This window comes from Branchiostoma lanceolatum, chromosome 4, assembly GCF_035083965.1.
Source record: "Branchiostoma lanceolatum isolate klBraLanc5 chromosome 4, klBraLanc5.hap2, whole genome shotgun sequence".
Classification (NCBI taxonomy): Eukaryota; Metazoa; Chordata; class Leptocardii; order Amphioxiformes; family Branchiostomatidae; genus Branchiostoma; species Branchiostoma lanceolatum.
Window position 1 is genome coordinate 22,974,023 of NC_089725.1, and position 19,512 is coordinate 22,993,534.

Sequence of the window (19,512 nt, forward strand, 5' to 3'; positions counted from 1 at the left end):
GTGCGATCAGTAAATCCAGTGAAACATTAGCAGTAAAATCTCGCTTGGATCGCCTGTAAGGACCCTTCGAGAATGCATATCTGAGATGGGTGCGTAAAATTGTCTAAAAATTTTGTCGGTTTGGAAAGTCGACGTTTTGGGCCACAAATACACTGACGCCTAAAATGGTAGGTAAAAACACGGACTATTTACCAAAGACAAGTCTATTCAATCTCTAAGTCTATCATTTAGTCAAAGATTGTGGGAAAGTGATGCTTTGGGCATTCATTCCATAGATACATTCTGTAACACAATTCTTTGGCATGATAGAGGTACGATCTAAATTTGTCAAAAGGTTCATATGGATGGTCGATTCTAATTTTTTTCTACATTTCTAGAAATTGTATCTTTCGGGCATGCATTGCTATTTCAGGGGTGCTATTTCAGCGGTACAAATTCGTCTCGGTTTCTACAACACCTTCTATCTGCTAATTGCAGCAATAAGTTCGTGATCGGTAACTGTTTGTCATACACAGTGAGTAGACCGGCAGCTTTACGTTGTCGTTCAGCTTTTCACACGCTTGGGACAAGGAGGTTTAAATATTCAAACCTCCTTGTTTGGGGTAAGATTTTATTGTAGCACTATACATGTACACTACCAAATCCCCCAACTCCTGGTTGACATTAAGAAAATGCACGAGCTTTGAAGCATCTTTTTGGGAGGAAAGACCGGAACAAGCAGTTCATACCAATTCATCGTTAAGAAATCCATAGTATTTATAAAGTCAATTGATTGAAACCGTGGCTTTCCTGAATAATTTCTCGACTGTTCAATGGAGAAGCAATAGAGATAATAAATGAATATTCCATATCACACCTACCTCAGAGAGGCTCATCACAACGTAACCAGCTCCAGCTATTTAGCACATTTATTTAGTTCGGAAATGTATTTTAGTCAATACACGTGTTAAGCAAATTTACCTGTGTTGACAGTTGGCATAATCGATAGTAGAGAACCTTTTCTAACCTCTTACTAGTAAAATAACGTCAATCAGATCGGGGTCCTTATCCTCTCCGCCTCTTCCTGTAAGTTCTTCGAATGACGCTCCCGAATCCGCTGTCTCGCAGTGGAGCTCTGGTATGTGGAGAAGTTGCAGAGCAACCCCTCTCTTATTATTTTTCTGGACACGTGACTGTGCCATGTGATGGTATCAATTGCAGGTGTCGATGCCAATGATATATCGGGCTGCTGACGTTACCTTGAGAACCATCATGTACGTGATGATTTTGTTATTCGTAAACATTAAACGAGAATTTCGGAGTATTTGTAGACATTAAACGAAGAAGTTTCCGTACTGTTGTGCAGGCATTAAGAGCTGGCATGGCAAGTTCATGAATATGATAATCCATTCTTCCATTCTCTCTTCCATTCTTCCCGGTTAATATTTGGCCGGAAACTCTTACATTCACAGGATCCCAACATCGAGCCACACCGACCGCCGCCGACAGCCGATGCCGGGTAACGCCATCTTTCGACTCGTGGTGTGACATTCTGGCATGGACGACTTTATCAGTTAGCAATCTATCGAAGTCAGGCAGGGTTTTAATTGGACTGAGTAATGATGTGTTTGAGCAATAATCAAAAATATTATCATTAACTACTATCTTAACCAAGTAGATATTGAAGTATTCTGGAGATTTTCGAGGAAGTAGGGGTTCAATTGAAATATTCGCAGAAACCTTGCCCCTCCTTGTGAACAAAGCTCTTCCAACATGTCATGACGCCACTCTTGGCATATAACGGTTGCCCATGTGAGCAGAGCAGCGTAAATAAGGGAGTCACGTATAGGTACGGTTGCCGTGGTATGGGAATGCTTTAACCATAATCTGCCACTATGCTATTGCTGAGAACGACATTTTCACTTCCCTTTTTCTGGTTTAGAAAAGGTTTCCAGACATCAAGGTACATGTTTCGGTTGTTTTGGTTCTGATACAATCTTATGCATGTTTAGTACAATATCATGCAAGAGGATTAACAATTGGTTTGATGAATATGATAAATAGTTGCAATAGATTTAACCCTATCCAGACTGGGGGGGGGGGGCTAAAAGTGCCCGCGCCAACTTTGACATCGTATTACTGCCGAACGATGTATGCTAGGACAACCAAACTTGGTGACTTTTCCTAAAATTTTGTTGGCAACAATTTTATAATAATGGTTTAAGTTTATCATTTTTTCATGTTGCCATGGCAACTGGTTTCTGACTGGCATTTTCTGCAAAGATCATTAATATTTTGAAAACAATGATATTTCTCGGGTTTTCTTGCACAACTACACTAGTTTTACTTCATGTATAACATAACATGTAATTAGATGTAACTTTCCTGATTTAATATTCATAATTTATGCTAATTTGATGACGTAATCAGTCAAAATCCAAGATGGCGGACTGTATCACTATTTCAGGTATCAGCAGGCTTTTTCGCCCTTAAAATCGTCAATACCTGACATTTTCTTTATCAGAAACATTTAGATTAACGTTTTTAGTCTATTTTCAGCGTCCTTTGGGGTCATAAGTGGATAAAAAGGATTTTTAAAAATTTCAAAATGGCCGATCCAAGATGGCGGATCCCAAGGGATCGCTAGCAACACATGACGCCATTCTATGACGTCATTTTGACGTCAACGTACCTAACATTGACGTTGTATTTCTTTGCATACCTTAAATGAATAATACAAACCGTTTTGTTTAATTCCTTTAGATATTACGGGAATTCCCTATTTAGCCAATAAAATCACATCGATGACGTCATAATTACGTCACATTACGTCATAACGTCACCAAAATTACAGGAATTATAAAACTTGACGTGAATATCACTCCCTACAAATTTGGTGATGATACATCATACCGTTCGGAAATTATGAGGGGGGGGGCCGAATCAGATATACCAAAAAAGCCCAGTCTGGATAGGGTTAAAGGACAAGTTGCAGAACTACGAAGAAAATGTGCAATATTGGGTTTATCTATTTGCCAGATTTGGGTACAGAAACTAACACACTTGCCTTTACTCTTCGCCCAGGTACATCACTTTTAAATCGTCCACTTACCCGCGTGCTGTCTGCATTGTTAACATATTTGTCAGACGTGCAGTGTAAGATATCACATTAAACCTGTCGGGCATGTGTACACTTGTCGTTTTAATACTTTATTTAAGATGCCCCGGCACACCTTACCATCTATACACACCTGTCACCTGTCAATCAATCCATTCAGGTACTTTAACGGGCCAGGACGTGCGTCCACAGACCAAATTAAAGTTGCCTTATTAATTATGCAAATTAGAATCTGATTGCATAATTATTGTCCAATCATACTAAGCATCACACAAGCTATCCACATACCAACAATGATGACCATCCATCAAGGCCATCTTGTTATAGTATTTTCTCATTATTTATGCAAATGAGGTCTTCATTTGCATAGTTCATATCAATTAATATTTCTCTCTTCCTCAGTTACATATGTCACATGTTTCAGAGTCCTATCATGGAATTTGGCGGATGTATAAACTTTCCTCATTAATTATGCAAATTAGACACTGATTTGCATAAGAAGTGTCTAATCATGTACATCATCACTCAAGCTATCTACCTACCAAAAATCATTACCATCCATCAAGCCCTTCTTGAGTTATTCCCTTTCAAAGTCAGATGCAAAACCTGCTCCCGCAGTTCCAAAAAAGCTGCTAGGGGGCCCAAACCCACACCACTCACTCTCTGTCCTAAGATCTATCTACCACTCAAAAATAAGTTCCATAGCATGTCCGGAACACGAGTTATCAAAACAGGAAGTTCCGCTGCAGTACCGTAAGAAGCCGCTAGGGGACCCAAAATCTCATCGTTTTTAGGTCTCATCAAAACCTACCAACATATCAAATATCAAAACAATCCATCAAGGTATTCTCGACTTATGCTGTGCCACTACAAACAAACAGACAAACAGACAAACGCTACCCTCTGCATAACCTTCTCGGCGAAGGTAACAAAGCACCACAAACACGGGAACAAGGCTATCTGTTTCACATGCCGGTACACAGGACAGCCGGGTCGCACTGATAACAAACGTCACACGGCATGCGCAGAAGTCCGCAGTCTGGGACAGACCTGCAAACGCTGAGGTTCTCGTTGGAAACTAGGTAACTATGTACTTCGTACAGGTCTCGGTGCAGTGAACTCAATGAATAGACCTGCGTGCTTACTCATATCAGTTAGTCGATGTTAGATAATAAGTTAACATACCGAAAGGGACCGTCAAAAATTACTTTGTTGTCAATCTGATTGTTGATGACAGAATGTCGACTTCAAATCGTCGTAACCTCGTCGTTGGTGTGAACAATGAAAACGCAAAGTCGTAACGTACAAACGTTAATGAAGATCCCTCTGGGGCGCTTCAAACAGCTTTCAGTGTAATCTCCATCTCCTATCAATAAGTGTGAGATAATCGTTGTCAGACTACCACCTTGTTTCTGACTGACTTATTTTATCAGCCAGAGCTGACTAGCAAACGCCCTCCCAATTAATTTCTACTCGGAGATAAATGGATGTCAACGCGAACCATTATCTTGAAGCGGCCTTCACATATCAGGGTGACCGACCTCCGGCCCAGCAACAGGGGGACTTTGACCATACCGGGTAGGCTGTTTGCTCGGCTCGACCCTAATCTCATTGATGAACAGAACTTCGGTCAAAAGTTGCTGTTTGTCCAGCTATTTTCGTGTTTGTCGTTGCGACCAATAAAGACACAAATGCCAAACATGCCTTCAGCGCTGTTGTGTTACCAGTTGACAACACAAACAGGAGGAGTCGCTTATACCCAAATGAGACATACCCAGCTAGGGCCTAGGGCACAATATTTACTTGCACACGTTACACGATAAGTGTTGAGTCAGTGTTGACACAGAGGGCAAAGAATCTCCAATCTGCGCAGAATTTTCTCAGTTGACACTTGCAATGATTTGCTCCAAAAAGCACTGAGATCGACATAAATGTTGTAGTGCAAATCAGTGAAAGTTTAAAAGTAGTATAAAAGTTTCACGATCCGTTAGCTACAAAGTCCGAAGTCCTATTCGAACCACATGTTCGTTTTATCTTACACTCTCATATTCATCACCTTTCGCTCATGCGCAGTCAAAATTGACACAATAGACAAGATTGCATGTCTTGTATTTAAAGCAATCGCAGTTCCATGGAATCCAGTTTACAGATCATTGAGACTTAGGGTTGAGTTTTGCCGTACTACACACTACAGAAATTCAGCTTATTCCGCATAAAGAAACATTACAAGTACTACGGTATAATAGAAGAAGAAGACATTTTTTTTATCAAGCATTGCAATGTGTGCACTCCATAGATTGAAATTGAATAACCACAGCGCAAAAAAAACTCACACATTATTGGGCGGAATAGTATAACAATTTCATGTATTAGGGTGTTTACTGATAAGTATCTTTTTAGTCTAATAATCATTGGCAACTAAAATCAGGTATCAATTCATCCGTGGTATATATGTGTGGTATATTTATGACATTCAAATAGTGATTTTGAGTAAAGTGTAACATTCTGTGTATATTAGTAATTAGAATGCTATATCAAAATGTATGCTAGCCCTTATTGCATTGTATTAGTGATTAGGATGTTAAGTTTTATTCTATACTTCTACTTTGTATTATGTTTACGAATTCTTGCCATACTTTGTACCATGTACAATTGTCGTTCAATAAAGATCTTCTCTCTATGATCCTTTTCTTTGATTTTTAAAACGGTAAACAAATTCACCGTGATAAATTGTGCACCATTTTTCCCTTTCCAGACTATGATAACCTACTGTCTTATCAACTGCCGAATATGAGGATAAACAGGGAATGTTCGTTTGTCTTTGTCACCAAAGAGTCCATCATGAATTTGTACGTCGCGTAGTCACTCTTCCTCTTTCTGTGACTTCTACACCTCAAAACACATGAAGGAACCTTCACACCTCAGTTTCCCTGAAGGCTTTATCAAACAACTCACTGGCGCACTTTTCCATGCGCGAAATCAGTGCACGCAGGACTTTAGCCGTTATGCTATAAGCCAGCGGGGCTGTGATAAGAGCGCCGATCACAGGAATGTACAGGTCTATTGCCTGGTCGACCACAATGGCAGCTGTCATGCCTAATGAATTACAAATACCCTGAACAACAGCCAACACCTCACTCTTACCCACACTTAACTTAGCTCTGTCCAGCAACTTGGTGTAGAAGAACTTCTTCAGATCTTCGGGACGCTTGTTGGTCATCGTGGCGAGCTGCTCTATCGCATCATCCCTGAGGCAAAACCCTTCTTTGTACTGGAAATACGCGGCAGTGACAGCTCCTGCGATCGAGAGACGAACATATAAATGGTGCTGATGCTGATGAGAAACGAAATCGAGGAGAATTGTACAAGATGGGCATCTGTGATGGATCGGTCGGCTTTAACGAAATAGGTCAAAATTGATGCATAACGGCAACGACGAAAGTGTCATTATCATATTTCCCTTGTTTATACATGCACATTTCTTCCTTTTCTTGTTCTTTTTGCATTTTCACTCAACTTATTTTTAATCAAATTTGCTTTCATTTGTTAGTTATTTTTTAACCGTCCGGTGGGTTTTTAAAGAATCATCAGCCAATAGACCTCTTTCCAGTTACGGCGGCCATTTTGAATTCCCAGGGGTCAGCTCGGGGTCATGCACCAAAACGAGGCAGTCCCTGACTCAGATCCTAGTATAACCCTGGGTAATGCCAGTTATACCATCTCCGGTTGTACATTCCGCCCCTCTAAGATGAAATAATCTAATATATGTGCCTTTCATATGTAGAAAATATTGTTGTGGACATTTTGACTTATTTTTGGCTAAATTTTTATTTGTTTTCCACAGTTTTTGACGGGTAACGTAAGGACAGTCTCTACCATATATCCTCCTTAATATCTTAACTACATGTAGTAGGATTAATACAAGACATGGAAAGACTAGCTGCAGACTGGCATCCTTGTGGGTAAAAAATTAGAAGACAATTGGCAGTTGTTCCGACAATTTCTAGATACCAAGATCCGGTCTGCACACTAAGCTCTATGGGGTCGACCGGTCCGGTCCAATGCAGAACTCAGTGGGGAAGGCGGGGTAAATCACAGATGCGTCCCCATCACTAGCTGCCAGCGTAGTTAGTTTGGTAGAGACTGGGTTCGATCCCTGTCCCACTGGCGATAACATTTACGGGTATAGCGTTTCTTTGCCATGCCGATCTTAGCATTGAGAAATCATCAAAATCACAGGATAGATCTGCTAAATTTCAGCCCACAATTATCTGGACTCAACTTGTGGAAGTGTATGCTACCAAAACTATCATTGGAGCAAACTGACATACAAATATACAAAGAGCGCATCCAGTGTGTATCCCACCTTTCCCACTACACTGAGTTCTGCATTGGACCCCAATCACCCCATACAGCTTTGTTTGCAGAACGGATCTTGGTATCTAGAAATTGTCGGAACAACTGCCAATTGTCTTCTAATTTTTTACCCACAAGGATGCCAGTCTGCAGCTAGTCTTTCCATGTCTTGTATTAAACCTACTAGTAAAAAGATATCAAGGAGGATATACAAATGTAGACACTGTCCTTAAGTTACCCATCAAAAACTGTGGAAAACGAATAAAAATTTAGCCAAAAATAAGTCAAAATGTCCACAACAATATTTTCTACATATGAAAGCCACATATATTAGACTATTTCATCTTAGAGGGGCGAAATGTACAACCGAAGATGGCATAACTGGCATTACCCAGGGTTATAGTAGGATCTGAGTCAGGGACTGCCTCGTTTTGGTGCATGACCCCGAGCTGACCTCTGGGAATTCAAAATGGCCGCCGTAACTGGAAAGAGGTCTATTAGGGTGTCAGGTAACTTGATACGTTCAGCTCGTTGCTTAGTACTTGTAATACAATTCGAGAAATGGTACAAAACGTCTTTGTTAAGACAAACAGTGATCTAGACCATATTGGATAATAGCGCATGATTCTAGAGTTAATGTATCGATGTCGTGTCAGCAGATCACATTTGCGTGGAAGACATTTTCCTCCGTTCAGGAGCCTGTGTGGGTTTGTTGGTTTGTTAGCAGGATAAACAAACAAAATTAAAGATGAATTTTCAATATCGTATCATTTACCTGGGATAGCAGCCACGCCAGCATATGGAACAAAGGTGCCAACAGTTGTTGCCATAGCAACGGTCCAAACCTTGCTTCTGTAGATGTCGCCCCTTTCCTTGATGGTGGCCTTGGAGAAGTCGCGGCAGGTGTTGATGACGACCATCTTTTGAAGAGTGCCGAGACCGTCGATCATCGCCGTACGGAACTTTGGGATGTCCCAGGATCCCTTCAGCACGTAGTGAAGACGGCCGCTGATGATGAAGACCTCTCTGGGGTTCACATCGCCCTCCCATCCCACCTTCTTCAGGACCTTAATGTAGTCTTGGCGGAGTTCCTCCATCAGGTCGGCCTCGGTCTTGTTATTGAAGTACTCGGGGTCGTCGTCTTTCCTTTTCTCCACATCTATGTCAAACTGAGACCTGACGAACAGCACCGTCTTCCCCATCTCCCGGGCCTTCATCCCGATCTGCACGGCATTGTGCTGGATGCGGCCGCTGCTGAAGACCAGGAACACGTGGCACTTCTGCATCTTCTTCCCAAACTGGTCGACATACTGTTTGATGTCGAAGTCACGCTCCTCTCTGGTTTCTTTCTTCAGAAGTACCCCGGGGAAGTCGACAAAGATGAGATTATCCGGGCGTGCTGGATGGGGGTACTCAGTAACCTCTGAGGTGGTGTGACCGAGGCCGACCTCAGCCGCACCCGGGGCCTTGGGCTTCAGCCCGCGGATGGAGTTGATGAAGGTGCTCTTCCCTGCTCCGGGGTCGCCCACCGCGCCTACGTTCACCTTCTGATTCTTCCAAGCTTCCATGTTGTCGGCAGCGTACTCTTGGATCTTCTTTAGTATCATCGTATTTGCAGCGCCAGTGGCCACCATGTTGCTCACCATTCCTTGTAACCCTTCGTCCAATTCCCCATAGATCTGCCTGTGGATTGACAAATGCACGGAGGCACAGAATTAAGATTTTTGATAAAAAGGTAAACAGTATGACCAATCGTTGAGAATTGTCTGAGAAATCTCCATGATCGAAGATAGTAATATTATCATAATGCTACTTCATTTGTTACTAGCAAGTCATGGAATGATCAATAATTGATTGTATATCACAGTGTTCTTTTAGAGTCTACTAAAGTTTACAATTCTCAAACACGGAAGTCATTTCTGTTGTGCCGCGGGTTGTGCTATCATAGCAGTCGACGGGACAGGGGTGGGTGCTGCACGGCAAACGGACGGCACTAGCATGTCGCTAGATAAACGTGGCCTTGGCAACGCCTGGAGATTCAGGAGGCATGGTAGATGGTCAAGGGGCTAAGATGGCGTTAGGATAGGGTCCGGCCGCTCGAAAACGGCAACACACCTCTTTATCTGGACCACCAGTGCTATATAGGATAGTAGAACGCCCAGTCAGAGTCGTGCCTTGGGTGAGTCTGATATCTGGACATGTGCGTCCCTGTCCTTCTATTGGGTCTATATCTCTCTAATAACACATTGTCCTACTCATAACTGGCAACGCATCTCCTACCCCTTATACTATTAAAAACATATTACTGAGAAGACGATGATAGCTCAAGAAGGAGATATCCACTCACTCGGCTGGAGCTTCCGGATGATGAGCCATGCTTGATAGTCACACGTGTTGTACAGAGACCTGAAAACGTATTCACAAAATTGTGGACAACTCCAGAGCTTATTATAGAATATGGCGCATGTAATCAACCCAGTTTTGTAGTTGACGACACTGTTTGTCCATATGCCCCATATATTGTAATACAAAACCTATCGGTATGTCATTAAGAACACAATTGCTTTTGTACACAAACAGCCTGACTATATACGGCCTTGTTACTCATTGTCAACACAGTGACAGAAGTATGAGGGGGAAACAACACAACTGGTCGTGCCCTTCCATGTAGAGATTACGCTTAAACTTACATCCCAAAAGCGCCAAAATACAAATGACGAATACCAGGCATATCTTGCAGGGAGAAAATGGGCACGTTGCCAATTCCCAACGACCCCCTCCCCGGCCTAACGTTACCTGTGAACGACGAGTGTAGTCAAACACGTACTCGGAGACCTTTAGTCTAGGTTCAAAAAGTACGTCATCATATGTTACAGCTTCCCCTTTTGGTCAAGACGACTCTTCTATTTCATTGGTACACCATTATAACCATTGCATAGTTATCAAGAATACAAACCAATCATAGAGTCATTATTTATTGACAGAACTGGCTAATTAAAATGTGCGGCCAAGCGTCGCGATAAAGAAAAATGGCGACGGTTCTTTCTAGAGGTCTGGGGTTTTCTCCCCTCCCAGGACCCTAAATCTGCGTGGAGATTACGCAACTCCGCTTGCTACGTAAGCTCCTCAGGAACAATACATACCTTGGGTAGACGGAAGATTGTCTGCTGACAAGATAGAACTGATGATTACGGACGGCGCTGCAGTCACAGTCTACGCTCGCCAGTAACTGACAACTTCTGCTTTGTAGTCTCAAGTAGGAGTCATAAAGAGAACGCTTTCAGTTTCGCACCAAAAATAGCCCAACAAACATCACATGACACGGGCACTTCCTCTTTTGAATGTGAAGCCTACCTGTACCTGTTGTCGCCCGCGGAGCCTGTTGCACAGTGTTTACACTTGTGCGGGTTTTACCCTTTTTCCGAGGCCATGGGGAGGCAACATTGTGTTATTGAGTTCTCTTTGAATATTAATAATCAAAAGTCTCTGTAGTTTCCAACTTGGTAGCTATTTGCTTTATCTTCAGCCCTTTTCTGATCCCGCAGGTGCATCATCGCTATGGCTAAGTTGAGCTTTAGCGATATGGAGCCAAGGTTGTCTTCAGAAGACATTGCTTGTATCATTTCAAAGCGTATCGGGCGGAATTCGGCATTTCAAACACCTAAGGTAAATATATAATGTTCGACCCTCGTCACGCTCTTTTCGTAACACTTTGAATATTTCGAATTTGTTCAAAGCTCTCTGAAATGTTTTTGCGAAAAAAAGTTTTGCGAAACAACGTAATTGTCGACGCGATCAAGGCACGCACTACATATAACATTAATGCCGCGTAACATCATAGCAAAGGCAGGTAAAAAGGCAGGCTGCTAGATACGACAAACGATGGAGAAGACAGTAGACCTATCAAAGATACTAATGGAAATAGTCTATTTCCATCCATCTGTTCATTCTGTCCAATCATTCATCGCCATTCGTTGATCAAAATTCATAAGTATAACTGGTTAAGACTGAGACAACGACCAAAGCAAGGTTACTATATCCGTCTATTTCAAGCAATAAACAATCGATAGAAGCGAAGTCAATGTCACACAGAAAATGAAGAAATGTACGTACCACAAACGACATAATTTGACACAAGCTAGTGGAATTTTGCCCTTTAATTGATAGCAGTACTAGTGTGCATTTTAGTATGATATATGTGACGCTTAGATTGTTTAGAAACGTATGTAGCACGATACAACAAGATGTTCTTCATAGAAATGACAAACATATGATCTTTCTACTAAGCTGATGTGAGAACATCTTTGCCAGTACAAATGTACAGTTAAAAAGCTATTACAATGGCATACCCTACCATTTACTGTACCGTACATAACATACCACAGTGCACTATACAATGCGATGGGATACAATGGGATGTGATATGATATGATATGATATGAAATGGTATGATATGAAATGATACTATTCGATATCATACGATAATATAGGGATACAATATGATAGGATACCACAGGATACGACACAATGGCATCTGATATAAGGTGATATGATATGATGAGATATGGCTTGATATGATATGATATGATATGACATGATATGATATGAAAGTGATCACCTAAAAGATTAAACTTTGTAGTGAACTATAGCATATGCGTCCCTTTTGAGAAAAGGGCTAGGGTTGAACCATTCCCTTACAGTATTGCCTCTGCCTTAATCATAAAGATGTGTTAATGCTTTAGAGCCATTCTTCAAACGCCCCTAAGTATGGGTTCCACATGTCAAAACACTTCATGCAACCTTCACACAGCACTTTCTTTGAAGGCATAATCAAACAGCTCACCGGCGCACTTCTCCATGCGCGAAATCAACGCATGCAGGACTTTGGTCGTTATACCATAGGCCAGTGGAGCTGTCACAAGAGCGCCGATCACAGGAAAGATAAAATCTATTGTTTGGTCAACAGCAGCGGCAGTTAACAAACCTAACCCATTACAGATTGCCTGGACAACAGCCAATGCCTCATTCTCTCCTATTGGACCCCTCGCCCCAGTCAGTAGATTGGTAGACAAGAACTGCTTGAGATCCTCCGGACTCTTGTTGGTCATCTTGGCGAGCTGTTCCACCGCATCTTCTGTCAGGCCGAACCCCTCTTTGTACTGCTTGTACGCCACTGCGAGGGCACCTGTAGCCAAATATGGAACTGGTGAGTGCTGATGTGATGACAAGTGGATTCTGTGACATAATTGATCACATAAGAATGACAACGAGAAATAATTTCAATGGATATTAGTCACGAGTAAATCATTTCCTCTTTTTAAAGGCAAAGTCAATATCTTATGGTAAATGATTTTAACACCATTTGTAGCTCTCTCCACATTTGCTAACTTTGTAGTCAACTCAAAGGCGCACCTTCCGCCAATGTGCACTGAGACAACAATAATGAGTCTCCTGGCGTATGGAAACAGGCTTCTGGTAGTGATGTCGTTTGCTAAATCGCTGATTTTTAGCGCTGGTTTTGCATACCTGGAATAGCAGCCATGCCAGCATATGGCACAAGGGAGCCTGTAGTTGCTGCCATAGCAACGGTCCACACCTTGCTTCTGTAGATGTCGCCCCTTTCCTTGATGGTGGCCTTGGAGAAGTCGCGGCAGGTGTTGATGACGACCATCTTCTGAAGAGCGCCGAGACCGTCGATCATCGCCTTACGGAACTTTGGGATGTCCCAGGATCCCTTCAGCACGTAGTTAAGTCGGCCGCTGATGATGAAGACATCTCTGCGGTTCACTTCCCCCTCCCATCCCACCCTCTTCAGGACCTTGATGTAGTCTTGGCGGAGTTCCTCCATAAGGTCGGCCTCAGCCTCGGCCTCGGTCTTGTCGTCGAAGTACTCGGGGTCGTCGTTCTTCTTGTCCGCCAAATCCTTGTCAAACTGAGACCTGACGAACAGCACCGTCTTCCCCATGTCTCGGGCCTTCATCCCGATCTGCACAGCGTTGTGCTGGATGCGGCCGCTGCTGAAGACCAGGAACACGTGGCACTTCTGCATCTTCTCCTCAAACTTGGCGACATATTGTTGGATGTCGAAGTCGCGCCCGTCACCACTTCCTCTCTCCAGGAGGACACCGGGGAAGTCAACGAAGACAAGGCTGTCCGGGCGTGCTGGATGGGGGTAGTCGGTGGCTTCTGCGGTGGTATGCGTAACGCCAACCTCGGCTGCACCATGGGCCTTGGGCTTCAGCCCTCGGATGGAGTTGATGAAGGTGCTCTTCCCCGCTCCGGGGTCGCCCACGATGCCTACGTTCACCTTCTGATTCTTCCAAGCCTCCATGTTTTCGGCAGCATACTTTTGGATCTTCTTTAATATCTCCACTTTATTCGCGCCACCGGCCGAGGCCAAATTCTTTAACATTGCTTGCTCCTCTTCGTTCATTTCTCCAATGATCTCCCTGCGGATTGACGAACAAGACAGGTATGTTTACGGGCTAGCAACATCTAGATCAACTTTAGCTATTTATTTTTCAACTTGCTCCATAGTATGTCTTATGACATAAAAGTTATATCAAGAAACAAATTCTTATGATTTAGAACCCTTTACAGATATGGGTTGCACGTTACAGAGCCTGTATGTGGGTCCTGTATTGTTCCGTTTGGGGTAATTTTCAACTGAACGCCTCATACCGCAGCAAATTGCTCTCAGACTATTGTGGTAGAAATATCTACTTACTCGGTTGGGGCATCCCCGCGATCCGCCATCATCAGCGATTATACGTGTCTTTCTGGGGCCTAGAAATGTACAAAATGAATATGATTGATAGAGTGAACAATTGCTTATAGAATGCGGCACATGTAACAAAGGTCGAAGCTGGTGTGTTACGCCTAATGGCGGTTATACCGGCTATATAGATACAGATACAGATACAGGTCGTACCCCCCACTGCTTCGAGTAGGTTGAAATAAACGCTTGCAGGGCCAAAAGGCATGGTGACAAGTTTCAGGCACTAGGCCCTCGTTCTCACCTGCGGCTAAAAACAAGTTGGCACTTGTTCTCTCTATCAGGGGTCAGGTACTGGGCGGATAGGACTGCCTAGTCTGGGACTCTGGGTCCAATGATTGATCAAAAGCCAAAGACCAAAGAACGAAGGTCTGTCAGTATTAGCTCTGTGCGTATGTGGTAGTCCTATCTGTATCTCACTCCCGCATGACTCATTCTCCGGCCAAGCAAGCTAGAGCTCAATATTTGCCTTTACACCAAAAAGGTCGGTGGTTGGAAGAGCTACATCAGATACGTATATTCTGCTTAAGCTAAGGGAGGCAGAAATCATGAATTGGAGCAATATTTGGTTGATGACGATAAAAAAAAAAGTTGAACCAGACAACATTGTTTTGTATGTGTGTAAAATAAGAACTCACCGACCAGCACCTAAGAAAGAAAGGCTGGATCTACAGCTATGATTAATTTTCACTTTCGTAGGTTGGACATTTCATTGTTGAAACCCAACAGCGCCGTCACTGTGATGTGAAAGTGAAAGGGCGCGGTACGGCCCAGTCTCACAATTTTCAGCACTCGAACTATTGAGAACCACCGAAGCAGACACAATACTTAAAAGAAACGACCTACACCGTGAGGCATATGAACAATAGAAACAATACAAACACAAGCAACAACTCTTGCCTTGTTATAGTAGTAATATGTTAGCTAACGTAATATAAACAAAAGCAAACCTAATCTTCAAGCAGGTGTAGGCCGGGTCCGGGACAGTGTTTTCCGCGTGTTTTATTACCCATTTCTAGTGGTCCGTGTTTCTCTCTGTCAGTCCCAGAAATTAAGTCGTCCCACTTGCTAGCTCATAAGTCCCTCAAAAACATACATACCTTGGCTAAATGGCTGAGGAATACTGTCGGCGCTGCAGTCACTGTCTCCTCTCGCCAGCAGACTGAACAACTTCTGCTTTTTAGTTTCTAGAGTATGAGTCATAAGTACAGAGAACGTTTTCAGTTTCGCACCAAAAATAGCACGACAGACGTCACGTGACACGACTTCATCTTTTGAACGCTAGCAATTAACTGACTGAACAACTTCTGCTTTTTAGTTTCTAGAGTATGAGTCACAAATAAAGAGAACGCTTTCAGTTTCGCACCAAAAATAGCAGACGTCACATGACACCAGTTCCTCTTTTGAATGTGAGACCCACCTGTGCTTGTTGTCGCAAGCGGAGGTGAAGTATAGTGTTTACACCTGTTTTGCTGGTTCCGCGGCGTCAGCAGACCCAACACTAAGGTAGGATAGATGTGGATTTTACCCTTCCAACGGAAAGAAATATGACTGATGTTTCTTTCAGTTCTAATCATCAGTAGTGGGTCTCGAATCAGAAGCTAATCGCGCATTATTGCACAGGGGTATAGTCCGTGACTGCATGCTGCTAAGCGCCGTGGCGTTATGTACCCGACCCAAGGTCACGGGGGTTATCATTAGGTGTAACACACCAGCTTTAAATAAAGTACTAGGGTTTAGTGTAAGGGTTGTGGTGTGGGTGATAGATGATGATGTCATAACAAAAGCATTCCGTTTCCTCCTAGCCAGATGGGTAGCTGGTGGTCATCAACGGAGTCGTCGTCATCATCATACAGAAGTGACCAGTCACGGGAGGAGGCACGCGAGTGAGTATCAAATCCCTTAGAGTAGCAAAACGCTGCTATAACGTTACCTACCTGTTATCCTTTCTTCTGAGATTTGACAGTTTATTGCATAGTTTTGTTCAATGCTTCAGATATTAGACGTCAGTAATGTAACCCGACTGTCGACTGCTTGTATCATGCTAATTATATTCCCCTTCCAGTGGGAAGGGGGATATACTGTTTTTGCTTGCCTGTTCTTCTTCTTCTTCTTCTTTCTTCTTCTTCTTCTTCTTCTTCTTCTTCTTCTGCCAAAAACCAAGTAGATGTGCGGTAGTAGCTCTACTAATGGTATTGCAGCAAGTTATATGTACCTTATGTTACAATGTACGGATGTTATATTTGAGATGTAGGTACCTATAGGAAAGGTGAATACACCTGACAATAAATTATGCTAATGAGGACATCATTTGCATAATTTATACAAAAACTTGTATTGCGTTTACAGTAAAAGCTGCAGATGTCATATTTGAGATGTAGATAAATTTAGGAAAGGTAAACACACCTGGCCATGAATTATGCTAATGAGGACCTCATTTGCATAATGTATGCAGAACCTTGTATTTCCCTTACCGTAAAAGCTACAGATGTCATATTTGAGATGTAGGTATCTGTAGGAAAGGTGAACACACCTGGATATAAATTATGCTAATGAGGACCTCATTTGCATAATTTATGCAAAAACTTGTGTTGTGTTTACAGTAAAAGCTGCAGATGTCATATTTGAGAAGTAGATAAATTTAGGAAAGGTAAACACACCTGGCCATGGATTATGCTAATGAGGACCTCATTTGCATAATTTATGCAGAAACTTGTATTTCCCTTAACGTAAAAGCTACAGATGTCATATTTCAGATGTAGGTATCTTAAGGAAAGGTGAACACACCTGTATATAAATTATGCTAATGAGGACTCATTTGCATAATGTATGTATATCCCTTACCGTAAAGACTACGGATGGCATATTTCAGATGTAGGTACCTTTAAGAGAGGTGAACACACCTGTACATAAATTATGCTAATGCGGATCTCATTTGCATAATGTATGTATATCCCTTACCATAAAGACTACGGATGGCATATTTCAGATGTAGGTACCTTTAGGAGAGGTGAACACACCTGTTCATGAATCATGCTAATGCGGACCTCATTTGCATAATTTATGCATAAACTTGTTTCTCCCTTACTGTGAAGGCTACAGATGACATGCAGGTACCTTTAGGAAAGGTCAGAAAACCTGGCCATGAATTATGCTAATGAGTGCATTATGCATAATTTATGCATATCCCTAACCATAAAAGCTACGTATGTCATATTTGAGATGTAGGTACCTTTAGGAAAGGCCGAACACACCTTGCCATAAATTATGCTAATGTCGACCTCCTTTGCATAATTTATGCAGAAACTTCGTCATATCCTTACAGTCAATGCTAAGGATGTCATATTTGAGGTGTAGGTAATGGGAGGGGAATATTCTGCATTTTCCCGAAAATGTTGCCATTCTAGTTATAATTTAGGTACCCGAAAGATACAAAAGAAAAGGATTTTGCCCTAAGATAGTCAGCAGGTGTTCATCCACATCTAACCCCAGGGCAAAATACAATAAGTATAATGAACATGATACAATTCTTTCTTAACTATGTCTGCTACTTATAGTACGTTGTGAACACCGTTTGCATGAAACTACATAATTCAGTCCAGTCAATACGACTTTACCAATCCGCCTCATGTCACACTACAGTCCCAAACTTGTGCCACGGCGCACACGTCGGGACGAAGTTCGCATCGGTGTTGTGGGCGACCCCGGGGCGGGGAAGAGCACATTCATCAACTCCGTCCGCGGGCTGAGGCCCCGGGACCCTGGTGCGGCACGGGCCGGTCTCACCCACACCACCGCCGAGCCAACAGAGTACCCACACCCCGATCTGCCGGACAGCCTGGTGCTGATCGACTTTCCCGGGGTTCTGCTGAGGAGACAAACCGGCAGGTACAGCAGCTCCACCTGACGACTTATCAATATACTGATGAGTTTCAGTAAATGATCACATATATAGCTTTATACATATTTTCACTTCATAACCCAATGCGTTAGAGGCCGTTTAATTAATAGAGTTTTCCACCAATGGAGTTTTTCGCCAGGGTTCTCCATTTCATTCTTCATTTGCACAATGTCTAACTGTTTTAGTATCAACGATACCAAAGTAAACGCTTCATATCAATTCAATGTTGGTAATAGTACAGTCTATGATTGAAAATTCACCAAGTCAGTCATTTACGTCTAAACCACTAGGTACGGAGACTTCAACATTGGGCAGTATCTGATCGACTTCGGATCCTACATGCGGAGTTGTGACGTGTTCTTGGTGTTCTGTCGGGGCCGCATCCAGCACAACCCCATCAGCATCGCCATGGCGGCCGCCAGGATGGGGAAGAAGGTGCTGTTCGTCAGGTCCCAGTTCGACAAAGATGTGGCCGACAAGGAGAACGACGACCCCGAGTACTTTGACGACAAATGTTCGGTACACCTGATGGAGGAACTGCGACAGGACTACATCCGGGTCCTGCGGGAGGTGGGATGGCCGCGTGACGTCAGAGAGGATGAGGTGTTCATCATCAGCGGCAGGTTGGAGTACGTGACACAGGACATGTGGGACGCGCTCGAGCTGAAAAAGGCGATCCTTGGACACAGAATCTAACAGTACTAAACGTCTTTTGTGGTCGTATTTTTACCGAAAAGCATATTTCATGCTACCTGTGCCCGTTCGGGCCATATAAATGTGTCATGTTGACATTGGCCGTACATTGGACAATATGTTTTGTGCCTTTAACGCTAGTCGTTTGTATTGGAGTGAATAGATTGTCGCCTGAGTCAAGTGTGTTCAGATTATGCTAGAGGGGAGCAAATCATACGAATGAAAGCTTTAAGTTTGTTTACATAAAAGAACACGTAAACAGTGACATGGACAGTTTGGAAATAAAGCACAGTCAAGGTTGAACTGACAACTTTGTGTACTAAACATGTGTATTGCTGTCTTAGTCTCAGCTGAATGGTGATATTACATGATGGCTTTACGATAACATAATACAGCATCATCAGGAAGACTGAATGCGGCTGCAGGATGTTTCAACTACTGCAGCAGCAGAAAACAGTGGACTACTAATACAGCATCATAGGAACATCCTTGATACTAGTGATTAGCCTGGTATCCTGTAGCCTGGGTGCGGAGCTGAGGAAAGCAGACATAATTAACTTATAAGCTGTTTTAAACGTTACAAGGCTGGATACTAGACTACATTTTCAAACATAGTGTGATATCTGATATTGTCAGTAAGGACCATTTCGCTCAGAACAAGGAGGTTTTATATAGAACCTCCTTGCTCAG

The 19,512-nt window shown here is 42.8% G+C and overlaps 3 protein-coding genes across 4 annotated transcripts; 1 reads left to right on the forward strand and 2 right to left on the reverse strand.

Annotated features, from left to right (window-relative positions):
* Positions 1 to 5,201: 5,201 nt before the first annotated feature.
* Positions 5,202 to 10,710, reverse strand: LOC136433434 (T-cell-specific guanine nucleotide triphosphate-binding protein 2-like). The gene is made up of 4 exons (XM_066425638.1): positions 10,597 to 10,710; positions 9,801 to 9,859; positions 8,229 to 9,136; positions 5,202 to 6,394 (listed from the first exon to the last, which is right to left on the reverse strand). Exons 2-4 carry the CDS (start codon positions 9,827 to 9,829, stop codon positions 6,012 to 6,014), a joined length of 1,320 nt encoding a protein of 439 aa, XP_066281735.1. The 5' UTR covers positions 9,830 to 9,859; positions 10,597 to 10,710; the 3' UTR covers positions 5,202 to 6,011.
* Positions 10,711 to 11,477: 767 nt separating this feature from the next.
* Positions 11,478 to 15,519, reverse strand: LOC136433435 (T-cell-specific guanine nucleotide triphosphate-binding protein 2-like). 2 transcript variants are annotated; one of them, XM_066425639.1, is made up of 4 exons: positions 15,329 to 15,519; positions 14,181 to 14,239; positions 12,980 to 13,902; positions 11,478 to 12,638 (listed from the first exon to the last, which is right to left on the reverse strand). In XM_066425639.1, exons 2-4 carry the CDS (start codon positions 14,210 to 14,212, stop codon positions 12,256 to 12,258), a joined length of 1,338 nt encoding a protein of 445 aa, XP_066281736.1. In that variant the 5' UTR covers positions 14,213 to 14,239; positions 15,329 to 15,519; the 3' UTR covers positions 11,478 to 12,255. The 2 variants fall into 2 exon arrangements, with proteins under 2 accessions (XP_066281736.1, XP_066281737.1); XM_066425640.1 differs by lacking the exon at positions 15,329 to 15,519 and adding an exon at positions 15,179 to 15,284.
* Positions 15,520 to 16,022: 503 nt separating this feature from the next.
* On the forward strand, positions 16,023 to 19,132 carry LOC136433436 (interferon-inducible GTPase 5-like). The gene is made up of 3 exons (XM_066425641.1): positions 16,023 to 16,114; positions 17,871 to 18,116; positions 18,420 to 19,132. Exons 1-3 carry the CDS (start codon positions 16,038 to 16,040, stop codon positions 18,823 to 18,825), a joined length of 729 nt encoding a protein of 242 aa, XP_066281738.1. The 5' UTR covers positions 16,023 to 16,037; the 3' UTR covers positions 18,826 to 19,132.
* Positions 19,133 to 19,512: the final 380 nt, after the last annotated feature.

Excerpts from the sequence above, each read along its gene's own strand:
- LOC136433436 (XM_066425641.1), top strand. The coding sequence starts at position 16,038 with ATGGGTAGCTGGTGGTCATCAACGGAGTCGTCGTCATCATCATACAGA. Across the intron at positions 16,115-17,870 it reads TCACGGGAGGAGGCACGCGA|TCCCAAACTTGTGCCACGGC; the intron begins GTGAGTATCAAA and ends GTCACACTACAG. Across the intron at positions 18,117-18,419 it reads CTGAGGAGACAAACCGGCAG|GTACGGAGACTTCAACATTG; the intron begins GTACAGCAGCTC and ends CTAAACCACTAG.
- LOC136433435 (XM_066425639.1), bottom strand. The coding sequence starts at position 14,212 with ATGATGGCGGATCGCGGGGATGCCCCAACCGA. Across the intron at positions 13,903-14,180 it reads CGCGGGGATGCCCCAACCGA|GGAGATCATTGGAGAAATGA; the intron begins GTAAGTAGATAT and ends GTCAATCCGCAG. Across the intron at positions 12,639-12,979 it reads TGGCATGGCTGCTATTCCAG|GTGCCCTCGCAGTGGCGTAC; the intron begins GTATGCAAAACC and ends ATTTGGCTACAG.
- LOC136433434 (XM_066425638.1), bottom strand. The coding sequence starts at position 9,829 with ATGGCTCATCATCCGGAAGCTCCAGCCGA. Across the intron at positions 9,137-9,800 it reads CATCCGGAAGCTCCAGCCGA|GCAGATCTATGGGGAATTGG; the intron begins GTGAGTGGATAT and ends GTCAATCCACAG. Across the intron at positions 6,395-8,228 it reads TGGCGTGGCTGCTATCCCAG|GAGCTGTCACTGCCGCGTAT; the intron begins GTAAATGATACG and ends TCTCGATCGCAG.